The 24293-nt window shown below is 52.8% G+C and overlaps 10 protein-coding genes across 10 annotated transcripts; 4 read left to right on the forward strand and 6 right to left on the reverse strand.

Moving 5' to 3' along the window:
- Positions 1-238: 238 nt before the first annotated feature.
- On the reverse strand, positions 239-2197 carry agm1 (phosphoacetylglucosamine mutase PCM1; the record flags this gene model as incomplete). Its single annotated transcript, XM_058448096.1, has 6 exons — positions 239-1105; positions 1162-1653; positions 1714-1728; positions 1795-1939; positions 2025-2038; positions 2105-2197. 6 exons carry the CDS (start codon positions 2195-2197, stop codon positions 239-241), a joined length of 1626 nt encoding a protein of 541 aa, XP_058313507.1.
- A 431-nt stretch (positions 2198-2628) lies between these two features.
- Positions 2629-3788, reverse strand: N7498_001034 (PGAP3/PER1 family protein; the record flags this gene model as incomplete). Its single annotated transcript, XM_058448097.1, has 4 exons — positions 2629-2683; positions 2742-3516; positions 3567-3609; positions 3663-3788. The coding sequence occupies 4 exons, from the start codon at positions 3786-3788 to the stop codon at positions 2629-2631; spliced, it is 999 nt and encodes a 332-aa protein (XP_058313508.1).
- A 643-nt stretch (positions 3789-4431) lies between these two features.
- On the forward strand, positions 4432-5798 carry rmtA (protein-arginine omega-N methyltransferase HMT1; the record flags this gene model as incomplete). Its single annotated transcript, XM_058448098.1, has 6 exons — positions 4432-4529; positions 4597-4610; positions 4680-4699; positions 4767-4876; positions 4933-5264; positions 5320-5798. 6 exons carry the CDS (start codon positions 4432-4434, stop codon positions 5796-5798), a joined length of 1053 nt encoding a protein of 350 aa, XP_058313509.1.
- Positions 5799-6369: 571 nt separating this feature from the next.
- N7498_001036 (putative peroxisomal dehydratase) lies at positions 6370-7528 on the forward strand (the record flags this gene model as incomplete). Its single annotated transcript, XM_058448099.1, has 5 exons — positions 6370-6489; positions 6545-6593; positions 6658-6978; positions 7032-7125; positions 7183-7528. 5 exons carry the CDS (start codon positions 6370-6372, stop codon positions 7526-7528), a joined length of 930 nt encoding a protein of 309 aa, XP_058313510.1.
- A 1405-nt stretch (positions 7529-8933) lies between these two features.
- N7498_001037 (putative trimethyllysine dioxygenase TmlH) lies at positions 8934-10013 on the forward strand (the record flags this gene model as incomplete). Its single annotated transcript, XM_058448100.1, has 5 exons — positions 8934-8975; positions 9043-9142; positions 9200-9688; positions 9743-9814; positions 9892-10013. The coding sequence occupies 5 exons, from the start codon at positions 8934-8936 to the stop codon at positions 10011-10013; spliced, it is 825 nt and encodes a 274-aa protein (XP_058313511.1).
- Positions 10014-10287: 274 nt separating this feature from the next.
- N7498_001038 (proteasome regulatory particle base subunit RPT5) lies at positions 10288-11883 on the forward strand (the record flags this gene model as incomplete). Its single annotated transcript, XM_058448101.1, has 3 exons — positions 10288-10598; positions 10730-11145; positions 11225-11883. 3 exons carry the CDS (start codon positions 10288-10290, stop codon positions 11881-11883), a joined length of 1386 nt encoding a protein of 461 aa, XP_058313512.1.
- A 587-nt stretch (positions 11884-12470) lies between these two features.
- N7498_001039 (glutamine--tRNA ligase) lies at positions 12471-14420 on the reverse strand (the record flags this gene model as incomplete). Its single annotated transcript, XM_058448102.1, has 1 exon — positions 12471-14420. The coding sequence occupies one exon, from the start codon at positions 14418-14420 to the stop codon at positions 12471-12473; it is 1950 nt and encodes a 649-aa protein (XP_058313513.1).
- A 745-nt stretch (positions 14421-15165) lies between these two features.
- N7498_001040 (uncharacterized protein) lies at positions 15166-17535 on the reverse strand (the record flags this gene model as incomplete). Its single annotated transcript, XM_058448103.1, has 2 exons — positions 15166-17080; positions 17138-17535. 2 exons carry the CDS (start codon positions 17533-17535, stop codon positions 15166-15168), a joined length of 2313 nt encoding a protein of 770 aa, XP_058313514.1.
- A 1638-nt stretch (positions 17536-19173) lies between these two features.
- Positions 19174-19653, reverse strand: N7498_001041 (cupin domain-containing protein; the record flags this gene model as incomplete). Its single annotated transcript, XM_058448104.1, has 1 exon — positions 19174-19653. The coding sequence occupies one exon, from the start codon at positions 19651-19653 to the stop codon at positions 19174-19176; it is 480 nt and encodes a 159-aa protein (XP_058313515.1).
- Positions 19654-20955: 1302 nt separating this feature from the next.
- On the reverse strand, positions 20956-24056 carry schA (serine/threonine protein kinase SCH9; the record flags this gene model as incomplete). The annotated part of the gene is made up of 3 exons (XM_058448105.1): positions 23921-24056; positions 22458-23618; positions 20956-22393 (listed from the first exon to the last, which is right to left on the reverse strand). The coding sequence occupies exons 1-3, from the start codon at positions 23977-23979 to the stop codon at positions 20956-20958; spliced, it is 2658 nt and encodes an 885-aa protein (XP_058313516.1). The 5' UTR covers positions 23980-24056.
- Between the last annotated feature and the right edge of the window lie 237 nt (positions 24057-24293).

Here is a 24293-nt window from a genome sequence, read left to right on the forward strand (position 1 = left end):
CACTGTATATGAATTAATGTCCTTTGTTTTGGGATAGAAGCATAAAAAGTTGTCTACTTGGAAAAAAAATGTGTAATGTATTCCGAGCTCAAGCTCGACGAGAGTAAGATAGTGATAATAATTTCATTACTGCATCAAATAATATCGAATTTTATCTGTCGTGATATTTTTGGTGGCATTCCATTGGGTCGATGTGGTGCACCGAGACCAATGGACGTCATCCCAGGGCCGTCCAGGCCTACTGGGCATCGACACCCGCCTCGCTAACAGCGTTGGCAACACGGGTAGCCAGGTCGTCCGCTTCGGACCGGCTAGCGGCCTCAGCATAGACACGGACGGCATCTTCGGTACCACTGGCACGAGCGAAGCTGCGGCCCTTGTTGTATCGAGACATCAGGGACTCAATCTGGGCTTGGAGGCCGGCAGGAGACTCCAGCTTGCGCTCAGCATCGTAGGCCTTGAAGATAGAGCGGTCCTTGACCTCGACGCGCACAAGGCGGGAGGGTAGATCGGTGTAGGTGCCCAGCCACTCCTTAGGAGACCAGCCCTTGTGGGCAAGGATGGCCTCGACGAGAAGCATGTCGGAGAGAGCATCGCCGACAGCCTGGTTGATCAGATCGGTCAGGGCCTGGAGGCACTCCAGGGCATGCTGCTGAGCCGGCGACTGGGGCTCGGTGTTCTTGATAGTCTTCATAGCATTCTCCGAGAAGGTTACGGTGCCGTGGCCGTTAGCTTCAAAGTAGACGCCGACGTCGAAGCGGAGAGCGGCGTGGTGGAGGTGCTTCACACCGGTGTTGGTGCAGATGATGGGGAGCTTGAGCACCTTTTCAATGTAGTCAGTACTTGCGCCATTGGCGTAGGCGGTCTGGACAACGCCAATCTTGAGCTTCTGGGCAATGCCAGCGTTGCGAGCAAGGTCTCCAATGAAAGAGGCGGCGAGAGTGGCAATGCGGTCACCGTCCAGAAGACGGAACACGTTGCTCTCGTCCTGGAAGTAATAAACCAGACGGTCGGCATCACCGTCCAGGGAGGCGCAGCGATCAAGAGCGCCAGCCTTGGAAGAGGGCGGAGCGCGCTGCTTGGTCTTGACGTAGTCGGCACCACACTGGAGAAAAGTCAATCATATGCGGTAGCGACAGACGAGCGCAGAGGATAACTCACGTCGAAGTTCAGGCTGTCGGGGTTGATGACATCGTCATTGACAACCTTGATATCGATTCCAGAAAGGAACTTCATGAGCTCCCTCAATTTGGGACCTCCGACGCCATTGGCGCAGTCAACAGTCAAGTTACCCTGAACCTTGACTCCTCGCATGACCTTCTGGAAGGACTGTGCAAGTTTCTCGTAGTATCCCTTCTCACTGGGCTCACCATACTCATATTGTGTTCCGAGAGTGTTCTTGCAGCGCACAACGTAGTGAAGTTGAGGAGTAGTCATGTACTTGAAGTCGATGAACTCAACCTCGGTGGCCGTAAGCGCGGCGTTGAGCACGCCCACCAGACGGGAGCCAGAGGCACGGGTGTCACGAGCAAAGACGACGCGAGCGGGATTGGTCATCTTGACATCGATCTCCTTGGCCAACTCATCGTAAACATCGGCAATGGACTCCAGAGGGGCATTGGCTAGCTTGGTTGCGTACGCCTCCCACTCAGCCTAGATCGGAATGTAAGATTGGGGATTCAATTCGATCGGGTATTCGTGGATTAGTCTTACTTCAAGCATCTCGCCCTAATGATTCCATGTCAGAAAAGTGACCTATGAGTCGTGGCGTGGAGGGCTCAATTATTTACTCACCATCGGGTCAACCAGCTTAACTCCATTGTCCTCGGCAGGGTTATGGCTGGCAGTCACCATAACACCAATCCATTGTCCGCTGAGCTTCTTCGAGCGCAGACCGGCAAGCAGACCGACAGCGAAAACGACAGTGTTGAGAAGATCACTGCTCACCCAACGTTAGAGAAAGCCCACGTCAACAAAGGGACGATCGCGGGGATGCGGGGCTGATCCTGGTTAAGGAAACTTACGCCTTCATGCGGAACTACAAGCGCAAAGAGTTTAGTTAGCCAGAGCTCGGAAGTGGATTCCTCACGGTAGCGCGACTTACCCCTGCGGTGCCATACTCGAACACCTTGCCCTCGGGCTTTTGGTACTGCAGCGCAGCCTCGGAGATTGCTTTCTTAACCGCGGGAGACGCCATTGTGGCGCGAATTTGCTGCGATCAAATGAGAATAGCAGAGGAATGTCGAGACCGGACAGGCGCTCGAAGAAGAATCTCCGTGAGTGAGTTGGGGAGGGAGAGAGGAGTACTTGAAACAGAAAAAGGGACGAGGGGCTTGGTCGGGTGAGACGAGTTTATTGCGACGACCCTAGCGGTGAGCTGCGCGGCGGGGAAAAGCAAGGAAACAGCTGCTGGGAAGCGGTAGCGAGACGTGGCATTACGGCTCCACCCGCATTGCCGGTCGTGGAAATTGTGGCGGATAAACAAAGGTGGGGAGATGTTCAGATATTATTTTATTATTAGCAACAGGGTCACCGGGACCCTCTACTGCTGTACATAGTACATGTTCTGATATGATCGCACATGATGCCCTCGGCATATTTGGCTATATATGGTTCCCACCCCATTTCCTAGGCCTTGAGCCGGTTGCCTGCGATATCATCCTGCGCATCCTTGATGAGGAACCTACCAATCCATTAGTAATGAGAACGGGGAACGGACAGCGCACGGCGAGAAGACTCACGAGTACCACCAAGCGGTGGGGACGACAGTGCCCAGATGCCACAGGCTGTGCGCATCAATCAAGCCATGCCACGGCGGGAAGTCGAGCAACTCCAGACTCATGGCCAGGATGATCCACGCAACGATCATTCCGGGCCAAGCCGTCCACGATTTGAGATATTTCTGGTACCGGAAAATACTGAATACCGTCCACATCAGGTTTTGGATGATGCCCACTGCGACGTTGGCGGCCATGTTGTACGTGTAATCCCACGACCAGAAAGTGAGATAGCTAACATGCAGCGCGTAGAGCGTAATACAGATACCCGTCCACAGACGACGCAAGGTGGGGCGGTACTGGGGGTTTTCCAAGTCCAGGCGCAGAATGCGGACCACGGACAGGTACAGGCCGTACAGGACGCTGGCCCCAGCCGCCCAATAATCCAGCTTCTCGGTTATACCGAAATCCCTGGTGTGGAAGATCATGCTGAATGTCCAGCTGGCCAATCCGATATATCCGAAGGTCATGTAGTATTTCCGGAGGGAGTGCCAGGCAGGGATCGACTCCTGGATTCGGGACATGCCATGCCAATGGGCCGCGAAGTTGAAGAAGGAAAAGAGAACTGAAAAGGGCTCTTGCATCCCCAGGATTCTTCGGAAGGGCCATTTGCCGTGGAACTGAACGACTGGGTTCAGCATCGGAGGGTCACGCGAGACTCGGCGGTCGGTAATGACATGTTGGCAGGTATAGTCGCACTCGGCTGGGCAGGTCCATAGCAACAGACGGTGGTGCAGAGCTGGACGAGGTCAGAAGGGAATATTGAAGGGCAATGATGGGGAGACGTACGTAGCACCGAATTGCCGCCCTGGCAGTTCTCGGTTTTACAGACCTGTTGTTGTTAGACACGTGCCACAGGGTCTCCTGAACCTGGGGAAAGCTTACCTGGACACATTCTTTGAAGTCCGGGAGGTGGTCTCCCAAGGAGGCAGCGGTGTGGCCAATAAAGAGGGCCAGAAAAATGAGGGCTAGGAGAGTGGTGGAGCTCACTCTATAGGCGCCCAGGTTCATGGTGATCAACTTCGGGGGTGGGAAGCAGGAGGAAAGTTGGCGGAGCTCCGGGCCGCATTGCGAGGCTCTCGCGGGTCTTGGCAGCAGTTGTTGACAGCTCATCTCCCGAGTGATGAACCATGGACTGTAGATCTCATGCTTGTTGTTGTTTAATGCAGTCATTATTCTACACTAGTTCCTGAACAAATACCCGTTGAATTGGATTCTTTGGCTATGTCTCTCTCTGTACATGACCACCGCATACCTCTTACTTTCAATGGTTCTTTCTACAATCCTTAACAAGCTGCACTCGCGAGACCAAAGTCTCGTTAAACTCCAGCTCTCTAAACTCACAAAGATAATATCTTTTAGCTTATAAGATTCATTTCATTATTCGATTGACGGTATCGTAAGGTAACTTGCTTAACCGCAGCTATGTATACAGACTATAGGTTAGCCCTACGGGAATCAGGGCTTGCTGTATCACGTTATTACCCAAATGGGCTTAGTGCGGGCAGGGAATTGGAGTTGAAGCTTGGCGCTTGAGGACTCGAAAAAAAAGTTGCGGGCAAACTCCTTAGGTCTTTCGTCTGATCCTTTTTTCCCTCTAGTCCTCCCCTTTCCATTTTCATATTCTTCATTCCATATTATTTGTCTCGACAAGATGGAAGGATCCGGAACCCCCGAGCCTACTGGCGTTATCTCCAGCAGCGCTGATCGCATGGTTGGCATGGAGCATTCCGAGGTGCGCTACTTCACGAGGTAAGAATTCCTGATGAGTTGCTCCTATTATAACGTTGTCGCCGGCCGATCGCTAATTGATTAATAGCTACGATCACCACGGTAAATAATATCGATTACGCCGTTCAGGCTGAGGTTTTCTTTGACTAACGAGTTTTCTTTGCCACGCAGGGATCCACGAGGAGATGCTGGTAAGTCCGCTCTTACGAGACTCGATGCGCGGAACGATATCCTGACTGATTATTTCTTTCTTTACAGAAAGATGATGTCCGTACCCGTTCCTACCGCGATTCCATCTACCAAAACCGCCACATCTTCAAGGACAAGGTTGTCCTTGACGTTGGCTGCGGTACCGGTATTCTGAGCATGTATGTGCCTACAAGCAAAAATATACTGATGATCGGCCATTGATAAAATTGATCAGGTTCGCTGCTCGCGCTGGTGCCAAGCATGTTATTGGTGTCGATATGTCCTCCATCATCGAAAAGGCCAAGGAAATTGTCGCCGCCAACGGCCTGACCGACAAGATCACTCTCCTTCAGGGCAAGATGGAGGAGGTTCACCTTCCCTTCCCCAAGGTCGATATCATCATCTCCGAGTGGATGGGCTACTTCCTTCTCTATGAGTCCATGCTTGACACCGTCCTCTACGCCCGTGACACCTACCTCAACCCCGGCGGTCTGATCTTCCCCGACAAGGCCACTATGTACGTGGCTGCCATTGAAGACGGCGAGTACAAGGATGACAAGATCGGATGTAAGCAAAGAACTCGAATTTGCGGCCTCCCTGCTTGGCGCTAATTATTTTAAAGTCTGGGACAACGTCTACGGTTTCGACTACAGCCCCATGAAGGAGATCGCGCTCACCGAGCCTCTCGTCGACACTGTCGAGATGAAGGCTCTCGTCACCGATCCTTGCCCCATCATCACCTTCGATCTCAACACCGTCACCGCGGCCGACCTTGCCTTCAAGGTTCCCTACGAGCTCACCGCGCGTCGCAGCGACTTCATCCACGCCCTGATTTCCTGGTTCGACATCGAGTTCAGCGCCTGCCACAAGCCCATCCACTTCTCCACCGGTCCTCACGCCAAGTACACCCACTGGAAACAGACTGTCTTCTACCTGCGTGATGTTCTTACTATCGAGGAGGGGGAGAAGGTCTCCGGCTGGCTCGAGAACCGTCCCAACGACAAGAACAAGCGCGACCTGGACATCAACCTTTCGTACAAGTTCGAGACCAACGACCCCACTCGCTTCGCCGAGGGTGGTTGCTCCTACCGCATGTGCTGATCTTGCTAATCATGGGATTTACGACTCATTCTTCGTAATATGACTTATTCGATATTCCGCGTCTTTTGTTCGAGAAAGTGGCTCATCTCCAAATGCAATGCAGCATAGCATGGGCCCGTATGGATTTGCACAGGGCGATTGAAGATCTCTCCGGCCTCGATTTCTTTCGGCGTTAATATTGTTGTTTATTGGGTGGCAGGGAAAAGGCATTACTACATGGCGCGATACGGAGAGATGATTATGAAGCTCCTCGATTTCCAAGTAGATATACCCCGAGTCGATGCTTAGTCTAGCAACTCCGACGCTTCTTATGTCTACAACTTGGTTCAACTGTCAAATCAAATCGTAAATTAATGTGTAGATCGCAGAGCAGAAAATAACAGATTCAAGGCAAGGCCATGGCGTTGTCGTCGGCTAAGACGGTAAGAAATCATTATCAGATCCTCGGCCCAGAGCCGCCCCGCAATTGTTCGGTTCTACTTTAGCTTCTTCTCCGCGCATTTCTCCTCCCTCTTTTGTTTCTGCATTTCCCTCTGAATTTCTCTGGTATAATTGCATATAATCCTTCAAAATGTCTGCCCCCGGAGCTGGCCACGAATTCCCTGCCCAACAGGTGTCCTGGCAGAAGCGAGACGTCCTGCTGTTCGCGAACAGCATCGGCGTCAAGGTCGACGAGTTGCACTTCCTCTACGTAAGCTCCAAGGCCCGATGAAGCCCTAGTCGGCAAGCCTAACAATTCTACTCAGGAGCTGCACCCGAACTTCTCAGTCTTCCCCACCTACCCCGTGATCCTCCGTATGTAGCATGGCACGGAAATATCCATTTGTAGCCGAGCACTGACATGGACTCGATTGACTAGCCTTCAAACTCACCGATCAGGAAGTGATTGATTTCTATGCGCGCCAGAAGGCGGTTCACATTCCCGGTGTTCCCGAATTGGATTACCGCCACAGCGTTGATGGCCAGCGCAAGATTACCGTCCTGAAGCCGCTCCCTCCGACCAGCGCGGGCCGCAAGTTCGAGTTGCGCAACAAGGTCATCGGTGTCTACGACAAGGGCAAGCCCGGCACTGTCATTGAGACTGAACAGTCAATCGTTGATAAGGAGAGCGGTGAGGTGTATTCCAAGGTTCTGAGCAGCGGCTTCTTGGTCGGCCAGGGTAACTGGGGTGGCCCTAAAGGTGAGTCTCAAATGTCGTTAAGGTATTGCAAATTAACTAAACCGCCGGTATAGGTCCTTCTACTGTTAACTTCCCTCCTCCCGAGGGCAAGAGCCCCGATGCTATTCACGTTGTTCAGACCAACATGGAGACTGCCCACTTGTACCGGTATGACCGGGCACTCTTTCCTCGATTCGTGAAGCATGCTGACTGTTTGAAATTTAGCCTGAACGGCGACTACAACCCTTTGCACGCCACCCCCGAGCCCGGCAAGAAGATGGGCTTCGGCGGAACCATCATCCACGGCCTGTTCAGCTGGAACTGTACTGCCCATGGTATCCTGCGGGAGCTTGGTGGCAGCGACCCCGCTAACATGAAGGAATTCCAAGCCCGCTTTGCTTCGCCCGTGCGGCCGGGTGACCAGCTCACCACCGAGATTTGGCGGATGGGCAATGCTCAGGCGGATGGTTTCGAGGAGGTCCGCTTTGTCACTAAGAACCAGACTGGCAAAGTTGTTTTGAGCAACGGTCGGGCTCTGCTCAAGGTGGCCGGAGCAAAGAGCAAGCTCTAAATATTTAGCTGATTTTGAATATTGGGAGGAATCGTTGGTTGTATATACATGTAGTATTTAGTTCGGTTACTCCAAAAATGGCCGAGAATGAATACCCGACATTTGTAGCGAATGGACAACTTTCATCGCGATCAATCCTTTTGCACGGCTGTTTATTTACAAACTTTGGACTTGAGTTAATTATGCCCTTTGAAATTATACACCCCAGAAAGAGCACGTGACTATCTCGGCTGCGGCCGCTCCCCGGATTCACATCACATGTCTGTCAATCCACCTTCAAACACCAGGAAGCGTAGGCTGAACCTTTTCAAATGAGTGTGAGTAACTTTGCAATGTTTAGGGTGACTTCTCTGCGGAGCAATGTCAGGTATGATACATTACTGACCCGTAATCGCGACACCGAGGCTAATATACCAACCAGATCCCACCTTGCACGGTCGTATGCATCCAACTGCAGCCAATTGGTAGGTCATGCATGCGAGTGATCTATATTTTAGCTAGGGCTCGACGGCTTACTATTTATACCCCGGCATGGTGCTGTAGCAGACAATTGCTTCTCGATATGCAGCTTCTTTCCCTAAAGGCGGAGCGTTGGGCTGGCGGTCTACTGCTGGCATGCGCGCGATATCCAACACACGGAAATTTTATTTGCCGCTGAAGCCAGAAGATCCAATAGAAAATTCTTCTGTCAACACCTTTGCCAACGAAAATGACGAGCAGAAGGCCGAATTGTCTCGGTCGCATGGATACGTGGTCATCAAAGGCGGCTTAGGGCGTGACAATGCGCCCTTTTTGCAGTTGTCAGTCATCCAGAACAAGCAAAATTCTTTTTGGAGTTTAACTTTGGCTGACTTGAATGTACAGTGGGCCGTTCTTCCTAAGGTATGTATCTAGAAGCAGGACTTTTAGCAGGGACTCCAACTGACGAAGCGCAAACAACCAGAGAAAACTGTCAATGCTCCACATGCATTCATCCAGACACGAAGCAGAGAATCGTTGATACTTTCAAGGTATATTGTTTGCCAGATCATTCTAGCTTCACGGGCTCATGGTTCTAGGTTCCTGCAGACGTCACTGCTCGTGAAGTCGAAACCGCCGAAAAAGATGTGAAAATCAAATGTGATCATCCGAGCCGATCCCACCCCCGAGAAATGTTGAGACTGACGCAGATATAGGGTCTGATGGCCATGAAAGCATCTATCCGTGGGACTGGCTCCTCTCACACCAGCAAAACGTGACTTTAGGCGCGCGAGATTTGAAAAAGACTGACTCCCCACCAAAACCCAGGTAAGGCCATAATGCCATGGATGTGGCTTGAATTTTTCTGATTTGTACTTGTAGAGATCATAGTGCCTATATCCCCCAAAAGGGGGAAGGTTATCCCACGGTTTTATACGAAGATGTGATGTCAAAAGATGAATCTGTGCTCCAGTGGCTGGAGGAGATCGTAAGTTCCCAAGAACTAGTCATTTTACGCCGTGAAGCAACAAGGTATACTAACTGACGGTTGCCAGTGGAAATGGGGATTCTGTTTTATCAAGGGCGTTCCCGTCGACCCCGAGTCAACCAAGACCTTGATCGAGAGAATTGCGTTTATCCGCCACACGCACTATGGTATTTTGAATTGACTACATCATCTCTGTTTTGACATTGCTAATAGCTCCTTTACAGGCGGCTTCTGGGATTTTACTGCAGATCTCACCTTCAAGGATACGGCATATACCAACGAGTTCTTGGGCGGCCATACTGACAACACCTATTTCACGGACCCTGCACGACTTCAGCTCTTCCACCTTCTGTCCCATACAGATGGGCACGGGGGAGCCAGTCTACTGGTTGATGGGTACTCAGCTGCTCGCACACTACGCCAAACCGAGCCGGATCTTTATCAGGCTTTGACTCATTACAGGCACCCTTGGCACGCAAGCGGGAACGAAGATGTCTGCATCCAGCCTTCTGCCCAGGCCCCTGTGCTTTCAGTTCATCCGGACATGAACACGGTTTACCAAATCCGCTGGAACAATTATGACCGGGCACCAAAGAGTGACTGGGAATTGCCTCACCAGAAATTGTGGTACGAGGCGGCTGCACGCTACAATGAGATTTTGAATGACCACAGTCGCCAAATATGGACCCAACTCGAACCTGGAACGGCCTTGAGTGAGTTAGTATCAACTATAGGTTCCTCATAAAGCTAACCTACCGAACTTCTAGTCTTTGATAACTGGCGAATGCTGCATGGCCGCTCTGAGTTCACTGGAAAGAGAAGGATGTGTGGTGGTTACGGTACGTATCGACTCTGGCATCCACAGTTTTCTTTTGATGCAATGGCTTGTTATAGACTTACTGACAACGTCGAAAAGTCAACAATGACGATTTTGTTTCGCGATTCCGTCTCCTTAAATATGGGCGGGAGAAGGTGTTGAACAACCTTGGAAACATGTATGATGCGCACTCGAGTAGCAACCCAAACTCCATCTACTAGGTCAAGGATGGAAATTGGTTGTTCCAAGATGCCTTTCTCAACAGCAGGGTGATGTACCTAGAACTGTATCTAAAATGGAGTTTAGACGTAGAATACACTATTGATAGCATCACGTGACGGCTGACGTTGATGGAGCTCGGCCACCGACAGCTCTTCTCCAACCTTCTGCGATCCCTTCACCTCCACCCACCCTCTCCGAACCGGCCATCCGTTTCTCACTAGGTTCTATCTAATTTTATCCGATCGTCACTTCCGACTCGAATTCCCGCCCATCATGTCGACCCTCGAGGACCTCGACGACCTGGAGCGTGAGACCAGAGACAAGAAGCAAGACCAGGGCGATGACGACGGCAAGAAGCCCGGCGACGATGACGCCGAGATGAAAGACGCCGAGAAGAAGGAAGATGAGGAAGAGCTCTTGGATGAGGAAATTTTGCACTCAAGCACAGCAGACATCGTCAAGCGACGGCGGATGCTGGAGAACGAGATGCGGATCATGAAGAGCGAGTTCCAACGGTTGACACACGAGCAAAGCACGATGAGAGAAAAGGTCAAAGATAATCAAGAAAAGATCGAGAACAACAGGTACGATTCCAATGATGCCCGGGCGGGTCTTCCAACCCAAGCTCCATACCGGGCTCCGCGGAGCTTCAAAGACCTCCAGCCAAACAAACTCCGCAGTCCATCCATACTAACATTGATCCGCCTTTTAATAGACAACTACCATACCTCGTTGGAAATGTGGTCGAGCTCCTGGACCTCGACGTGGAGGCCGAAGCTGCAGAGGAAGGGGCCAATATTGACCTGGATGCCACCCGTGTGGGCAAATCGGCCGTCATCAAGACCTCGACCCGGCAAACCATCTTCCTTCCGCTGATCGGTCTCGTCGACCACGAGAAGCTGAAGCCCGGTGACCTGATCGGTGTCAATAAGGACTCATATCTCATCCTGGACACACTACCGGCGGAGTATGACAACCGCGTGAAGGCGATGGAGGTCGACGAGAAGCCAACGGAGAAGTACACGGATATTGGTGGTCTGGACAAGCAGATCGAGGAAATTGTCGAGGCTATCGTATGGCCCATGAAGGAGGCCGACCGGTTCAAGAAAATTGGCATCAAGGCGCCGAAGGGTGCGTTCAGCCTCTCCCTAACCACTTTTAACTTTGGGTTTTATCTTGCGAACTAACAAAATCTACTTCCAACTTGCAGGTGCTCTGATGTACGGACCCCCCGGAACCGGTAAAACACTCCTGGCGCGAGCCTGCGCCGCCGAGACAAACGCAACTTTCCTCAAGCTCGCCGGTCCCCAACTGGTGCAGATGTTCATCGGTGACGGCGCCAAGCTGGTGCGCGACTGCTTCGCCTTGGCAAAGGAGAAGGCCCCCTCAATCATCTTCATCGACGAGCTGGATGCCGTCGGCACAAAGCGATTCGACTCCGAGAAGTCCGGTGACCGTGAAGTGCAGCGAACGATGCTGGAGCTTCTGAACCAGCTGGACGGGTTCGCCTCTGACGACCGTATCAAGGTCCTGGCCGCGACTAATCGTGTCGACGTGCTGGACCCGGCTCTGTTGCGTTCCGGTCGTCTGGACCGCAAGATCGAGTTCCCTCTGCCCAACGAGGAAGCTCGTGCCAACATCTTGCAAATCCACTCGCGTAAGATGTCGGTTGAGGACAGCGTCAACTGGGCGGAGTTGGCCCGGTCGACGGATGAGTTCGGTGGTGCGCAGCTCAAGGCTGTCTGTGTTGAGGCGGGTATGATTGCCCTGCGGAAGGGAATGACTAAGGTTGGCCATGAGAACTACGTCGATGCTATCGCCGAAGTCCAGGCCAAGAAGAAGGATACCAACATGGGTATCTATGTCTAGGGTGTGTCCTTGGGGCATTGCGCCTTGCCTGTTCTCCTTTCTCCTTTCTCGCTTCTTATTATGTTCCTCTATCCGTGTCTCGGTCATGTATGTACGCTTCTGCGGCTTGAATGGGCCGGTAATTCGCTATGCATGCGGGCGGGGGCCTCTACTTAGGTAAACTAAATAACATGATGATCTTAGACTGGCGATGTCAAAGAATTCCCTTTATGCTTGGAATGTAGATCACCTTTATGTACAACCTAGGCGATGACTTGCGAGAGTCCCTTTTTGGAGTATAGGTAGGTATGCCCTAATAGGTAGCGAATGCAGTAATCCATGCCCAAATCCCGGAAATGGTTTATCAAACCCACATACCCTAGAACCTCTTCTCATAAACCGAAATGTAGAAAGAACAAGACGTCCACACGAGACCTTGGCTAGAAATTATCGGCTATATATCTGATGTGTGTATATCTCTCCATTTTCCGAAACCTAAAAAGCTGAAACGAACAAAATGCAATGGTCATGAATCCATATAAAACACCCCCTAAATCCACACCCCAAGAACCTAATCTCTGCAAACCCTCAGCCCCTACAAATCGCGTTTAGTTCTTACCCTGAGTATCCTTAAGAGTAACAATGCGGTTAAGGATGACCTTTGAAAGATCATCCGACGACTCCCTATCGACCGCAAAGTACGCAGACCGCATACCCTGGAAGCGAATGGAGTGCTTGTTGTTCTTCACATCGCCCTCGGCAGCAGCCTTCGGCCACGGCGCGGACTTGCTAATATCTTTAAAGCCAGTCTCAATCATAGCACCGTGGTAGATTTGCTCGGACTCGGGATCGATGTCAGCGAGGAACCCGTCCGGGTGCGCGGAGGGATCCTCGGACTTGAAGAGCGGGCTAAAGGCGCGGACCTCGGCACGGATGGGGCTGTTGTGCGCAGGGGACTCGGCGACCCAGTGGATGAAGGTCTTGGGCCGGACAGCGGCTTGGCCTTCAGCGGGCTTTTCGTATTTGGCGTGCACGACGGTGACGACGCCGTTGGAGTCTTTTTCGAAGGTTGTGGCGGTGATGGGGTAGGGGGCCTTCAGGAGGCCGACGGTTTTGCCGGGGGCGAGGCGGAAGTAGTCGGCGGAGTCGACTTCGCGGAAGTCGGATCGCTCGATGTAGACGGTCTTGGTGAAGGGTACGTTGTGGGTTCCGAAGGCTGGGTCCTTGGAGAAGGGCACGTCGCACATTTCCAAGTGGTCATCGGCCAGGTCGTCGATGACTACCTTGAGAGGCTCGAGGACGACCATCAGGCGAGGAACGGTGGTTTCCAAGTACTGGCGGACGCTCTGATCGAATCTGTGCATCTGCACGTTTGTCACGGCCTTGGTGACTCCGAGCTCATTGACGAAGGAGAGGATGGCACCTGGGGGAACACCACGGCGACGCAGGGCGATGAGGGTATACAGGCGAGGATCGTCCCAGTCACGGACATGGCCCTCCTTAACCAATTGGATGATCTTGCGCTTGGAGAGAACGGTTCCGGTGATGTTGAGACGGCCGTATTCACGCTGCATAGGACGGTAGACGTCAAGCTTGTCGTTAAGCCATTCGTAAGAGACACGCGAGAGCTCAAACTCAGTTGTGCAAAGCGAGTGAGTGATCCCCTCGATGCTATCACACAAGCAATGCGCGAAATCGTAAGTTGGGAAGCATTTTAGGCCCTTGGCATGGTGATGCTCCTTGTCGCTCTCCGGGATGCGCCATGCGAACAAATCCCACATCTGGGGGTTGGGGTCCTCCAGGTCCTGTTTCATGCGCAGAGCAGCCTCTCCGGCTTTGTACTTGCCATCACGCATAGCGCGGAACTCCGTGAGAGACTCCTCAATGGGTCGCGTGCGGTGGCTGCAAGCAAAGCGCTGACCGCCACGCTGGCCACCCTCCCCCTCACCACGCTGAGCCTTGACCTCGGCCTTGGTGCAGTGACAGACATAAGCACCATCGCGCTTGATAAGCTCCTCGGCGAGTTCATAGAGACGCTCAAAGTTGTCACTGGCATTTGTCTCCCGCACGGGCTTGAAGCCGAGCCAGGCCACAATGTCGCGAATGGCGTTATAGTATCGCTCCTCCTCGCCGGCGGGGTTCGTGTCGTCGAAACGGAGGATACACTCGCCTCCGTGGTAGCGTGCGAAGCCAAAGTTAACAGCAATGGCCTTGCTGTGTCCGATGTGAAGAAAACCGTTGGGCTCGGGCGGGAAACGGGTGCGGATCTTGGGATGGGCCTCGGAGATGGGTCTCTCCTGGTAAACGTCGTTCAGGAAGCCGACCTTGAACATGGCGTCGGGGTCACGGGGCGCAGGGGGCTCATTGGAAGCTTTAGGGGCCTTCTCCTTGGGGGCCTTGACCTTAGGCCCTTCTCGGGCCCTCTTCTCGGCCTTCTCTTTCTCCTTCTGGAGTTTCTTCAGAGCCTTCTTGGACGGACCTGCTTCGGCGGCGGCAGCATCTGCGGGGGCGGCCTCCTTAGGCCGCTCGGGCAGCTCAGTGGGCTTTGCCGGATCCATGATTGTTCAATCTCAAGCTCGCAACGCGCAATGGTGGGGGTGGAGAGATATTTTCGAGGGGCAGCGATCCTTATCAGTTCCCAATTCGCTTATCGGGCCGATGAAAACCCCGGATGAGTCATATTAACAAAGAGCCCATAACTGAGGTATACATGTCATTTGTTATTCGCTGTGCTTTATATGATACGCCATTCTTTACTTCGAAAGACATGTTCCGCCTTTGCAAAGTGGAATGTCACATTCCAGAGCCAAGAAAAGGCTCTGAGAAATGAAAGAAGAGAAGACTAGAGACACGGACGGGTCAATTACTGCACTAACGATGAAGATTGCAAGCTTGATCGAATATATAACATGAATTATCGGTACTAAATACAAAAGTGCTGTACAGTGGTGGTACAAGGTTTGTACAAATCGGAGGTCAACGGACACAGATACACGAAACAAACACAAGCCACCCGAATACCTGTGCGCCAAACAAGTCATGAAAACATAAGCGACGCAAAGACCAAAAATCCCGCCAACACGGGTATCATATACAAGAACACAATGAAAGGAAAGGACCGAGATAGTGCGTGAATCCGGATAGAGCCTGTCGTGCTAATTAGAACCAAACGCCGGCTGTTGCGACCAGGCGCATGGTATCGTAGAAGGAGAGAGCAAAAATCAGAGCACCGTAAGAGTCGAACAAGTGCGGGGTATATGGCGTGGTAATAGAGACAAGAGGAGAGTAGAAAGATTGGACGTGTTAGAAGAGCTGCTTCACGTCGATAAGCTCTGTGTTTCCCGGGCGATCCCGTTCCATGTGGAACCACCAGTCCCGGCCCATCTTGTGGTTCCAGGATCCGGTGCAAGTATCTTTCTCCCAGGGCAATGCATGGTTTGAGACGTTGCTCAGGGGTGTGATTGGTGTTATGGGGGTGGGCGGACAGCCCGTGTTGGACCGACCGCTCAAGCTGCCCCAGCCGAATCGCGACGTAGTAGACGACGGCGAAGCCACTTCCTCAATGGGTGGCGGTGGTGGTGCATCGGGCATGGCTTTGGCTTTGCTGTCGAAGCAATGTACGCCCATTCCGGCAGCATACGAAAGTGACTGATTAGATGCAAGGAGATGCTTCCACCCAACCAAGCCACCGTCTGATTCTTGCCCGGAGATGTCTGGACGGAGGAGGAATCGGGGAATTGATGCTCCAGTGGCAGGGTCTCTGAGGCCGGAACGGCCCATGAAAGCAGGCATCCGGAATTTGTATACAGTCTTGGGACCGTCGTGCTCGGGTGGCTCGTTCTTATATCGCTCAGATGCAGCCCAAATGCCGTAGTCATCAACCTCGGGCTCGGGCTCTTCTTCAACGGCCGGGGCATGGTCAGGCACATAACTGTCAGAGTAATCCTGGATTAACACGGGCATGCCGTTCTCCGTGTCTTTGATAGCCATATCGATAAAAGTCTGTGCACGAATTCGAGAGGAAGTCAGGTTGTTTCCTGCGGGCAGGGCAAGCGGCCGAGTGCTGACGGAGCCGTGTGAGCTGCGAGGCAGGCTGTACCGATCTGGCTTGAGTAAAGCCTGGCCGTTGAGGATAGGTCGACAAATTGCCTGCAGGGCACCCGGAGGTTCCACGTCGTTAGGGGCGCGGAGTGTTTCGAGGCAAGGGAATCCAGCAGACAGGATGCTTTGGGCGAGGTGAGAGTTGGGAGTATCGGTGAGTTTCGGGGATTTCTGGAAAGGAAGACTGTTGAGCTGGGTGAGCGCCGTGCCGGGATCGGGACAGGCCACATCCCAATGGAGGAACTTGAGGCTCGATGATGCCAAGATCGGTTGAAGGATCATGTCCTGATCTGGCATGATCGGACATTTCTCTGCCTGCACGAACTTGAAACGCTCAAGCTGTCTAAGTGAGGAGAGAACCTTGGAAATGACCAGCAAAGACCCAATGTTCTGCTCCACCAGGGCGAGTGACTTGAGTGACCGAGACTCGGGGCGCGAGGTGTATTGTGTGAGACCAGTCTCGGTGACACCGGGCAGATTTTCCAATCTCAAAGACTCCAGCTGTGGCAGACATAACAAGGTGCTGTCCGCAAACGCGTCCTCGTTGAAGGAAGAGATGCACAAGTGTCGCAAGGAGGGCAAGAGACCAAACATGCGCAGGCAAACACTCGGTTCCAGAGCTCCGTTCCCATTCAAGCCATAAAGCATCAGGGTCTCCAGGTTCGTCCACGACACATGATAATTCAAGAACTCAAACATCTGGGAGGGTCCCAGGCTTCCGGGACAGGAGGTGCTACGAGGCGATACCTCCGAAACTTCTGCGGCCTCACCCAGAACCCAAGTATGTTCCTTCAAGCGCTTGCGAGTTGACAGCGCGTGTGTAAGGCGGTCAAACTCGTGATGATAAGGGATGGACAGGCCCAACAGGCGCTCCAGGTTCGGGCAAACCATGACCACGGACGCGACCAAGTCGCGATATTCCTCCCATTGCGCGCTTTGCTTTGTCGTTGTGAAGAGCAAGTCCAACTGGGGAACCCTGAGTTCGCGGACGAGGTTGGCTAGCAATTTCCGTTCGCGCAGACTGCGTCGTAGCAGCTTCAAGCGGCTGCCTCTCTTCAGACGGTATTTCTTTAGTTGAGCCGGAGAATCAATCCCGACGATGTGTATCTTGGTGTAACTAAAAGATATTGCATGAGTAAATGATGCCGTGGCAGATGATACGCTCGGGACTTACAGTCGTCCTCGAACAGCCTTCTCCCAAGACCGACATGTTAGGGACAAGGCATGGAGGTCGCGTTGAAAACAGGTCGTGCAACCCGTCTGGTGCGGTGCTTTGTGCAAAGTTTCTAGGTGGTTCAGGATAACATCGTAGACCTCCTGGGGTAGTCGGCGCTGCACGGGTTCAACAGGCTTTTCAATGGAGCCGAACGAATCGAATTGGCGATAGGAGGAGGCCGGCGAGGAAGGCGAGTATGCAGTCGGGGCGGTGGACGCGCTGTAGTTCGTTCGGTACGAGGAAATGGAGGAGGTGCGCGATGCGGGCTGAACGGTCACGGCAAATTCTCTGCAATTGGATCCGGGTATGGCGTAGGGCGCAGCAGGGCTCTCCGGTCTACTGGCAACAACACTCATCGTGAAGTTGCTCGCCTAGCATCGGAGATGTCGCGCGATGTATAGGGGGAAAATAAGGTGGACAGAAGGCGGAGGGGCAGGAATGTAGGGGGGGGGGGTACACAGCCCAAAGAAAAACGAGGTCGTGTTGTAATGCACCTGAGGATCGGCAAACGGAAATTCCAGTGGATGTCACTTGCTGATGGAGAGCTGGAGATGATGAGAATGTAAATAGTCGCAGAGGAAGTTCATGAAGAGAATAGCATCCAGAGAAAGGCCGTGCCGCTTGTACTCTCATGAGGGTCCGGAAAGAGATGGCGATCGACCCCCACATAAGGCATGTGTTCTACGGAGAACTTTGACAGGGGCGGTTCAGGGGTTGCGCTACCTGTTCCCCATTGTTCTATGCCCGATGCAGCCGGGATCCGCCGAGCTATTCCCCGTCTGGGTTTTGTCGAGTCATGGTCGTCGCGGCACGCCATGGCCGTGGTACCTGGTTTCGCCTATAATAGCCCGAGTTCACTGCGGATGGCATTTACTATTGGACCGCCCGGACACCAGGAACTGCAAGGGAACGCTTCGCCTCCAGTCACGCGAACGGCCCTGCGTGGTGAGAAAGCGGTTCGTGAGCTGCAGCGCTAGACCGGGCCGGGCATAGTGTACCTGAACCAAGTGGGCCATGGCGGGTCTGCCCCTTTTCACTGTTCGTCTTCCTTTTCTTACGATCGTCAATTAGTCCTCTGGGAATATACAGTAGTACGGAGTATATCACCGGCCTTGGCAGGGTGTACATTTTGAGGATGCAACGTGCTCGGTTTCACCCAGCCACCCGGTGAGACACGATCTACAGCCTGACAACGGATGGAATCAAAAAATCCAGGGCCCACGGTGATCAGCTCCGATTCGACCGCCTACCAGGAACCACCGGGAACTGCCACAACCCGTTCTACGATCAATTCCAAATGGTTTGGAGTATTTCCGACTCCAGGATAGCTTTGCCACCGGGTCTCAAAAACATGATGGCCCTCTGGCAAACTCACCCCGAGATCAATCAAGATCTGCGCCCGTAGATTGGTCCGGTCAAACCACTCTACAAGGCAGGTTCTCCGCTTGGCAACCACCGTCGTCCTTTACCTGGTGCTCATGGCTCCTGCACTGTGACGTTGCCATTCTGCCGGCGTCACCATCTGAGATTAGGGATTCGTCAGGCCCCACTTCCGCGTGCTGATGCCGCGATGAGCCCGCTGCGGTTCCAAGGGTTCTGCATGAGGCTAGTTCAGGTCCGCTTCCACGAGCTGTCGATCTTGTCTGCAAGTGCTGTACTTCATGGGGCAGTTGTCCATATCCACAGCAGTCAGCCTATCTATCAAGATCTTCCTCTTCGTCTCGCTTCTCCTCAAGTATCACTGTGAAATTCTGACTAAATAGAACTTCGTGGCGGAAAAGGGTAAAAGGCAGGTACAGTTTCGGCCACCCTGTACCCTCAAGCAGCACATGGCATCTTGCAGAAACCTCGACGATGCAATATTCAAAAATATAAAGTCCCTAGAGCAGGCCTGCCTGACAAAGAGCAGGGACCTGTACATTAAATTAGTCAATTGAGATCAACAATCCAAAATATTCACTGTCTTGATCATTATGCATGCAGCACGTTGGCCATCAATCCCAAATTCCAAGCTGCACCCCAACGGGCTCGTCCTTCGTAAACCGATAAACCACATCCCCAAACGCAGCCGTCGGAAATACATAAAACCATCTCAGGTCTCCAGACCCCGTGTTCGCAATCCCATGCTCTGCATGAGAGGGAATAAACACCGAACTCCCCTGCGTGACCTGGCTCTTTACTCCATCAATCGTGACTTCTCCTTCTCCTTCAATGATATAGTAGATTTCAGCCTGTTCATGGCGGTGGGCGCATAGATGTCCGTTTTTCGGGGGGCATACTGCTATACCGGCACTTAGGTCTGAGTTTGGAGTTTGGGGCTGTGAGAAGAGCGTGTGCCATGACACGACGCCGTAAGAAATGTTCGGGAAGGATTCGGAGGGTGTGTTCGTTGTATATGATGGAGAAATGATGATAGGTTTGGTTTCTTTTGAGGATGTCGCGTTGGTGGTTTCTTTCCTCGTAGGGGTTGCCATAGCGGGTTGATTTTCCACTTGATCTGACAGCTAGTTATTATTTTAAAGGATTTTTAGTTGGGGGCTGCTAGGTTATTTCTAAAATATGCCGGAGATGGCGTTTCTGATCGTTGGGAGGGGAAGCCCCACGATTGGTTTGCTTGTCGGAGGACGGGTTTTCCAGAACAAGAAATGGGTTCCCGATGCCCACGGCAACCTTGGAACTAGTCGATCTAGACTCTTCGAAGGTTTCTAAAAGAGCGAATCAAGGACGTAAATGTGGATAGGAATTAACATGACGATACATAGAATATTCGTGAAAAATTCCAGGACAATTCGGCCCGCTGTGATATGATCTAAGAAAGTATCTGATTTTGGCTCTCGGGAGAGAAGTATATATCCAGAGAGCCCCGAAGGGGAACTTGGCTTAAAACATGTGTTGAATCTGCTGGATAGGTTCAGATAAGGCCCGTGAATGTGAGAAAAGATTGTGTATCAAATCTCAAATCAAGACCTATACTAAGAATCAACCCCCTCTTTGCCCCGCCACCGTACGCCACCTATTCACCCGAATGCCCGTCTGAACGCCGTAAAAAATAGGAGTATAAAGCTCCAAGGCATTAATTGATTTTCTCGCCAGATGACCTGGCCACGAAGGTCTAGCAACTTGGTCACGGGTCTTCTTTCCCGAATGGCATCACCCGGAGGGACTAGGAAGACTTCCATGGAGACCCCCAGAGGGTCCACCCACAGAATTAAGAAATGATACCGGAGATGAAAGCTGCGACGCGGTTGCGCCGGAGTCTTATGAATGTGGGAAAACAGAGCTTGACTAGAAAGAAATAGATAGGACCAGAAAACGCTGACATGAGTACCCGGATGTAATCCAATCCCAACCAGAACCAAAGGCACAAATTTAACTCGCTGGACAAAAAAAAAGCGTGTATGATCCGGCTCCGAGCCAAAGCGATCAGGCGATCAAGGCCAGGGGACAGAACGTGTGCACGCCGAGTCCATCACAAATGCAGGCCTTCCAACATGAAGAAAGACGGGGTATGTAGCTGAACTGTGGAACAGAACGCGGGGGTGAAAACACAATCACAAAGACCGTGGTGATGGCCGGCGTTCATCCTCTGCAGAGCAGAAACAGACAAAGCAAATAAGAACCACCCGGGCAGACAAAATGAAGAACAGAAAACAAAAAGCAAACCCATATCTGCGGGCCGCCAAGGGATGCATCCGAGGCCATGTACAGGACAAGATTCAATGCCAGATCAAGACTCCATGATCATGCAAATCAATGAGACAAATAAAGAAACCGTTTCACATGTCAAAATTATCGTCAACGTTGAAAATCCCGGAATCCGCACCCTCTCCCTTCTGGAATCCGCCCATGCGCTGATCGGTCGAGTTCTGCGAACGGTGGGAGCGCTGCCAGGTTTCATCGTGGATCGGGTCTTCGTCCATTTCATCACCGGGATCCTTCACGTGGTGGTCGATGGAACTCTCGTTTACGAAGGTGAACCCCTTAAAGTTGGCCTGCATACCGGGGGACAGAGGGGTGGCACCAGCAGGCATCAGGCCGTTGGCCAGAGCCGCTGCGCGGTCGTTCAGTGAGTTGTTGTTCTCCAGTGCATTGGTGAACTCAGGGTCGAAATTAGAAGTGTCTGTATCCGACTGCAGTTTCGGCTTGAAGGGGGGAATAACCTCCTTGCGGCACAGAGCATCCCAGTCGACGTCGTGGAAGAACGGGTGCGCCATCAGCTCCTTGGCATCACCGTTGGCTCCCAGCCGGTGCTTGGGATTCCGGTTGAGCAGACCCTTCACGAAGTTGCGGCCCTCGGTGCTGAGAGCATCACGGGGGAATCGGACCTTGCCGAAAGCGATGTTTTTGTACATCTGCTGGGTATCTTCGGCGTAGAACGGGCTCCAACCACAGCACATCTCGAAGACCAAAACACCCAAAGACCAGAAATCGACCATCTTCGTGTAACCTTGCTCGTCAAGCAGGACCTCCGGGGCGAGATACTCGGTGGTGCCGCAGAAGGTGTTGGTGGTGTCGTTTTGTGTCAGGTTCGCCTTGGAGAGGCCGAAATCACAGAGCGCAATATGACCGTTGGCATCCAACAGGATGTTCTCCGGCTTGAGATCCCGATACACAATGTCATGATCATGAAGATGCTGCAGTGCCAGGATCAGTTCCGCGATGTAGAACTTGGCCCGGGCCTCCTGGAAGCGACCTTCACGCTGGAGATGCCAGAACAATTCACCACCGGACATGTAATCCGTGACAAAAATAAGGTCGGTCGGGGTCTGGAAGGAGAACTTGAGGCCGACGATGAACGGTGAGGCCGTCATAGCGGTCCGCACTAGGATATTGCGCTCGCCCAAAGTATGTGCCACCTCCTTCTTTTGGATAATCACCTTCTTTGACAAGACCTTCATGGCGTAGATGCGCTCGGTGTCCTTCTTCATAACCTGATAGACCTGACCGAAGGTTCCTTTGCCGATAAGCTTCAGGATCGCAAAGTCGTTCGGGCCGACCTGTCTGCGATCGGTCATTTCAAATCGCATCTGAAGGTGAATTTCACCCGAAACCTGGCTGTCTCCCGCTGCACGGCCAACCAGAGGGAACCATCCTTCCAGTCGGCTATGGTCCTCCTTCAGGTTTATACCGAGGCGAACGTGACCCAGGAAAGTCTCTTGGTTGTGGCGATCGTAGACAGTGACATCAACTTCCGACTGATCGCCCAGAACATCACTGAAGACACAGTGTTAGCAAAAACAAACGCCGAGGGCAGGTGGTCAACACCGAGAGTACTTACAAGACAGCCTCGTGGTCCCAGTGGGGATCAGTCACGGGCATGCTCCCCTTGAGTTCACCATCCAGGGCGGTGTTGTGACTGCTTTGGCGACTCCGCATCGGGATAGCCATCGGCCGACCGGCCTCGGCCTCGGCATCCATCTGGCGCCGTATTTGTTCCTCTTCGCCATCCTTGGCACCCTTGGAGATGTACTCGTTCCACTCAAAAACGCACACGACATACGGATCGATACTGGGACGTAAACCGCGAGCCTCGGAGATCTTCACAAAGAGTTTTCCCTTAAGTGGTCCTACAGGCGGTCCGTTCTGCGGGGAAGACGAGGATTCACGCGGGAAGGCCTCGTCGAGCTTCATGGTAATTTCGTCGGTGGAACTGTCCATGCTATCCTGGGTTGGTTGAGATGCTTCGACCTCGGGCTCAGCCTCGGGCTCGCGGGGCGCCGAAGTGACGGAGGCGGACTTTTTCTTGGCAGGTTCCTCGTTGGACATAGCCCGGGGAGTCAGTGGCGGGGTATTCTTTAGAGGCACCGCGTTGGGTGCCTTTCCAGTCAGCTTGGAAAGGTTCTCGGAAGAGATTGAAGCACGCGGCCTTTCGTGGTCGAATAAGGGAGCCTCGGTGGATGGTAACGCATCCGGGGCAGGAGGGAGAGTGGGATTGGAGAAATGGGTGGCAAGGACCGGGTCGTCAGAGACGCTGGAGACTGGCAGGGAAGTTTGACGGCGAGAAGGGGAGTCGACGGGGACGTTATGGGGAATGAGATAATTCTTCAAAGTGTTGAAGATCGAACCCCCGTCCTCCTTATCAAGACTCGTCCCGAGTTCCATCTCGTCCGATTCGGTCTGGAGGAGGGAGTGGGGAGGAGTGGGCAAGTTGGGGTGCGGTGCTTCCATCTTCTCAGGCTCTTCCTCGCGCTCCAACATGACGAAGGACTCGGAGGAAGAGCCCGGGGTGGTGGGTGCGGCCGATGGAGGGTCCACAGAGGATTTCGACAGGCATGACCAGAACCGCGGCAGACTCGCTTTATCACCAGAGAAAGAACCAACCTGAAAGTAGTTGTGCATGATGGAAGGCAGACGCTTGTCCGCGGGGTCGGGTTGAGGTGTTGCGATGCCCGTGGGAGTGGACCCGTTCGACCCGATCTGGTCGTCTTCAGGGACGGAGCTATGTGATGGATATTGGGTTAGCCATGGGACTGCATCGGTGCATCGGTAGAGATGTTTTTATAAACGACGTGAGAGTGCGAGCAGACCCGCTCCATCTCTACTCGAACGTTGGAGGATTGTTCCGGGCAAGATCAAGGTGGTGGCGGGGTGGTGGGTAGACCAAGGCTTTGTATAATGAGACAGCGCCTGCAGGGAAGAATGTTCCATGCAATGCGGTGTAAGAGGACGAGCCTCGTCATGAAGTTTTCCCCTCATGACTATCCACACCCCCCGAAAAAAAAATAGAAACGAAGGACTCACTTGACCGGCTTCATGTCGGGATAGCCGTGCAACTCGGATCCGCTCTGCGCAGCAGCCATTGCGCTTCCATTTAACACTCAAGATGCCGCCGGTAAAAAAAAGCGACTCCAAAAAGGCTGGGAAGTCGAGAAAAGGAGAAGGGGAAGCGGGGTGTGTAAATTGAAGGTCGAGGAGGGGAAACGTAGGAAGAGGAAAAAAGAAACTTTGACGCCGCCCGATGATGAGCTAAGGGTGTTTGCGGGATGTCGTCTGTGGTTGACCCCGATCGGATTCGGGCCCTTCAACCAGTGATGTTACAGATGATAGCACTCGCGGCAGGACTCGAGCGAGGATAGAAAGCGTGAGATTCGAGAATTCTCGATGAAAAAAAGGA

This window comes from Penicillium cinerascens, assembly GCF_028974065.1.
Source record: "Penicillium cinerascens strain IBT 15544 chromosome Unknown contig_16_segment0_segment0, whole genome shotgun sequence".
NCBI lineage: Eukaryota > Fungi > Ascomycota > Eurotiomycetes > Eurotiales > Aspergillaceae > Penicillium > Penicillium cinerascens.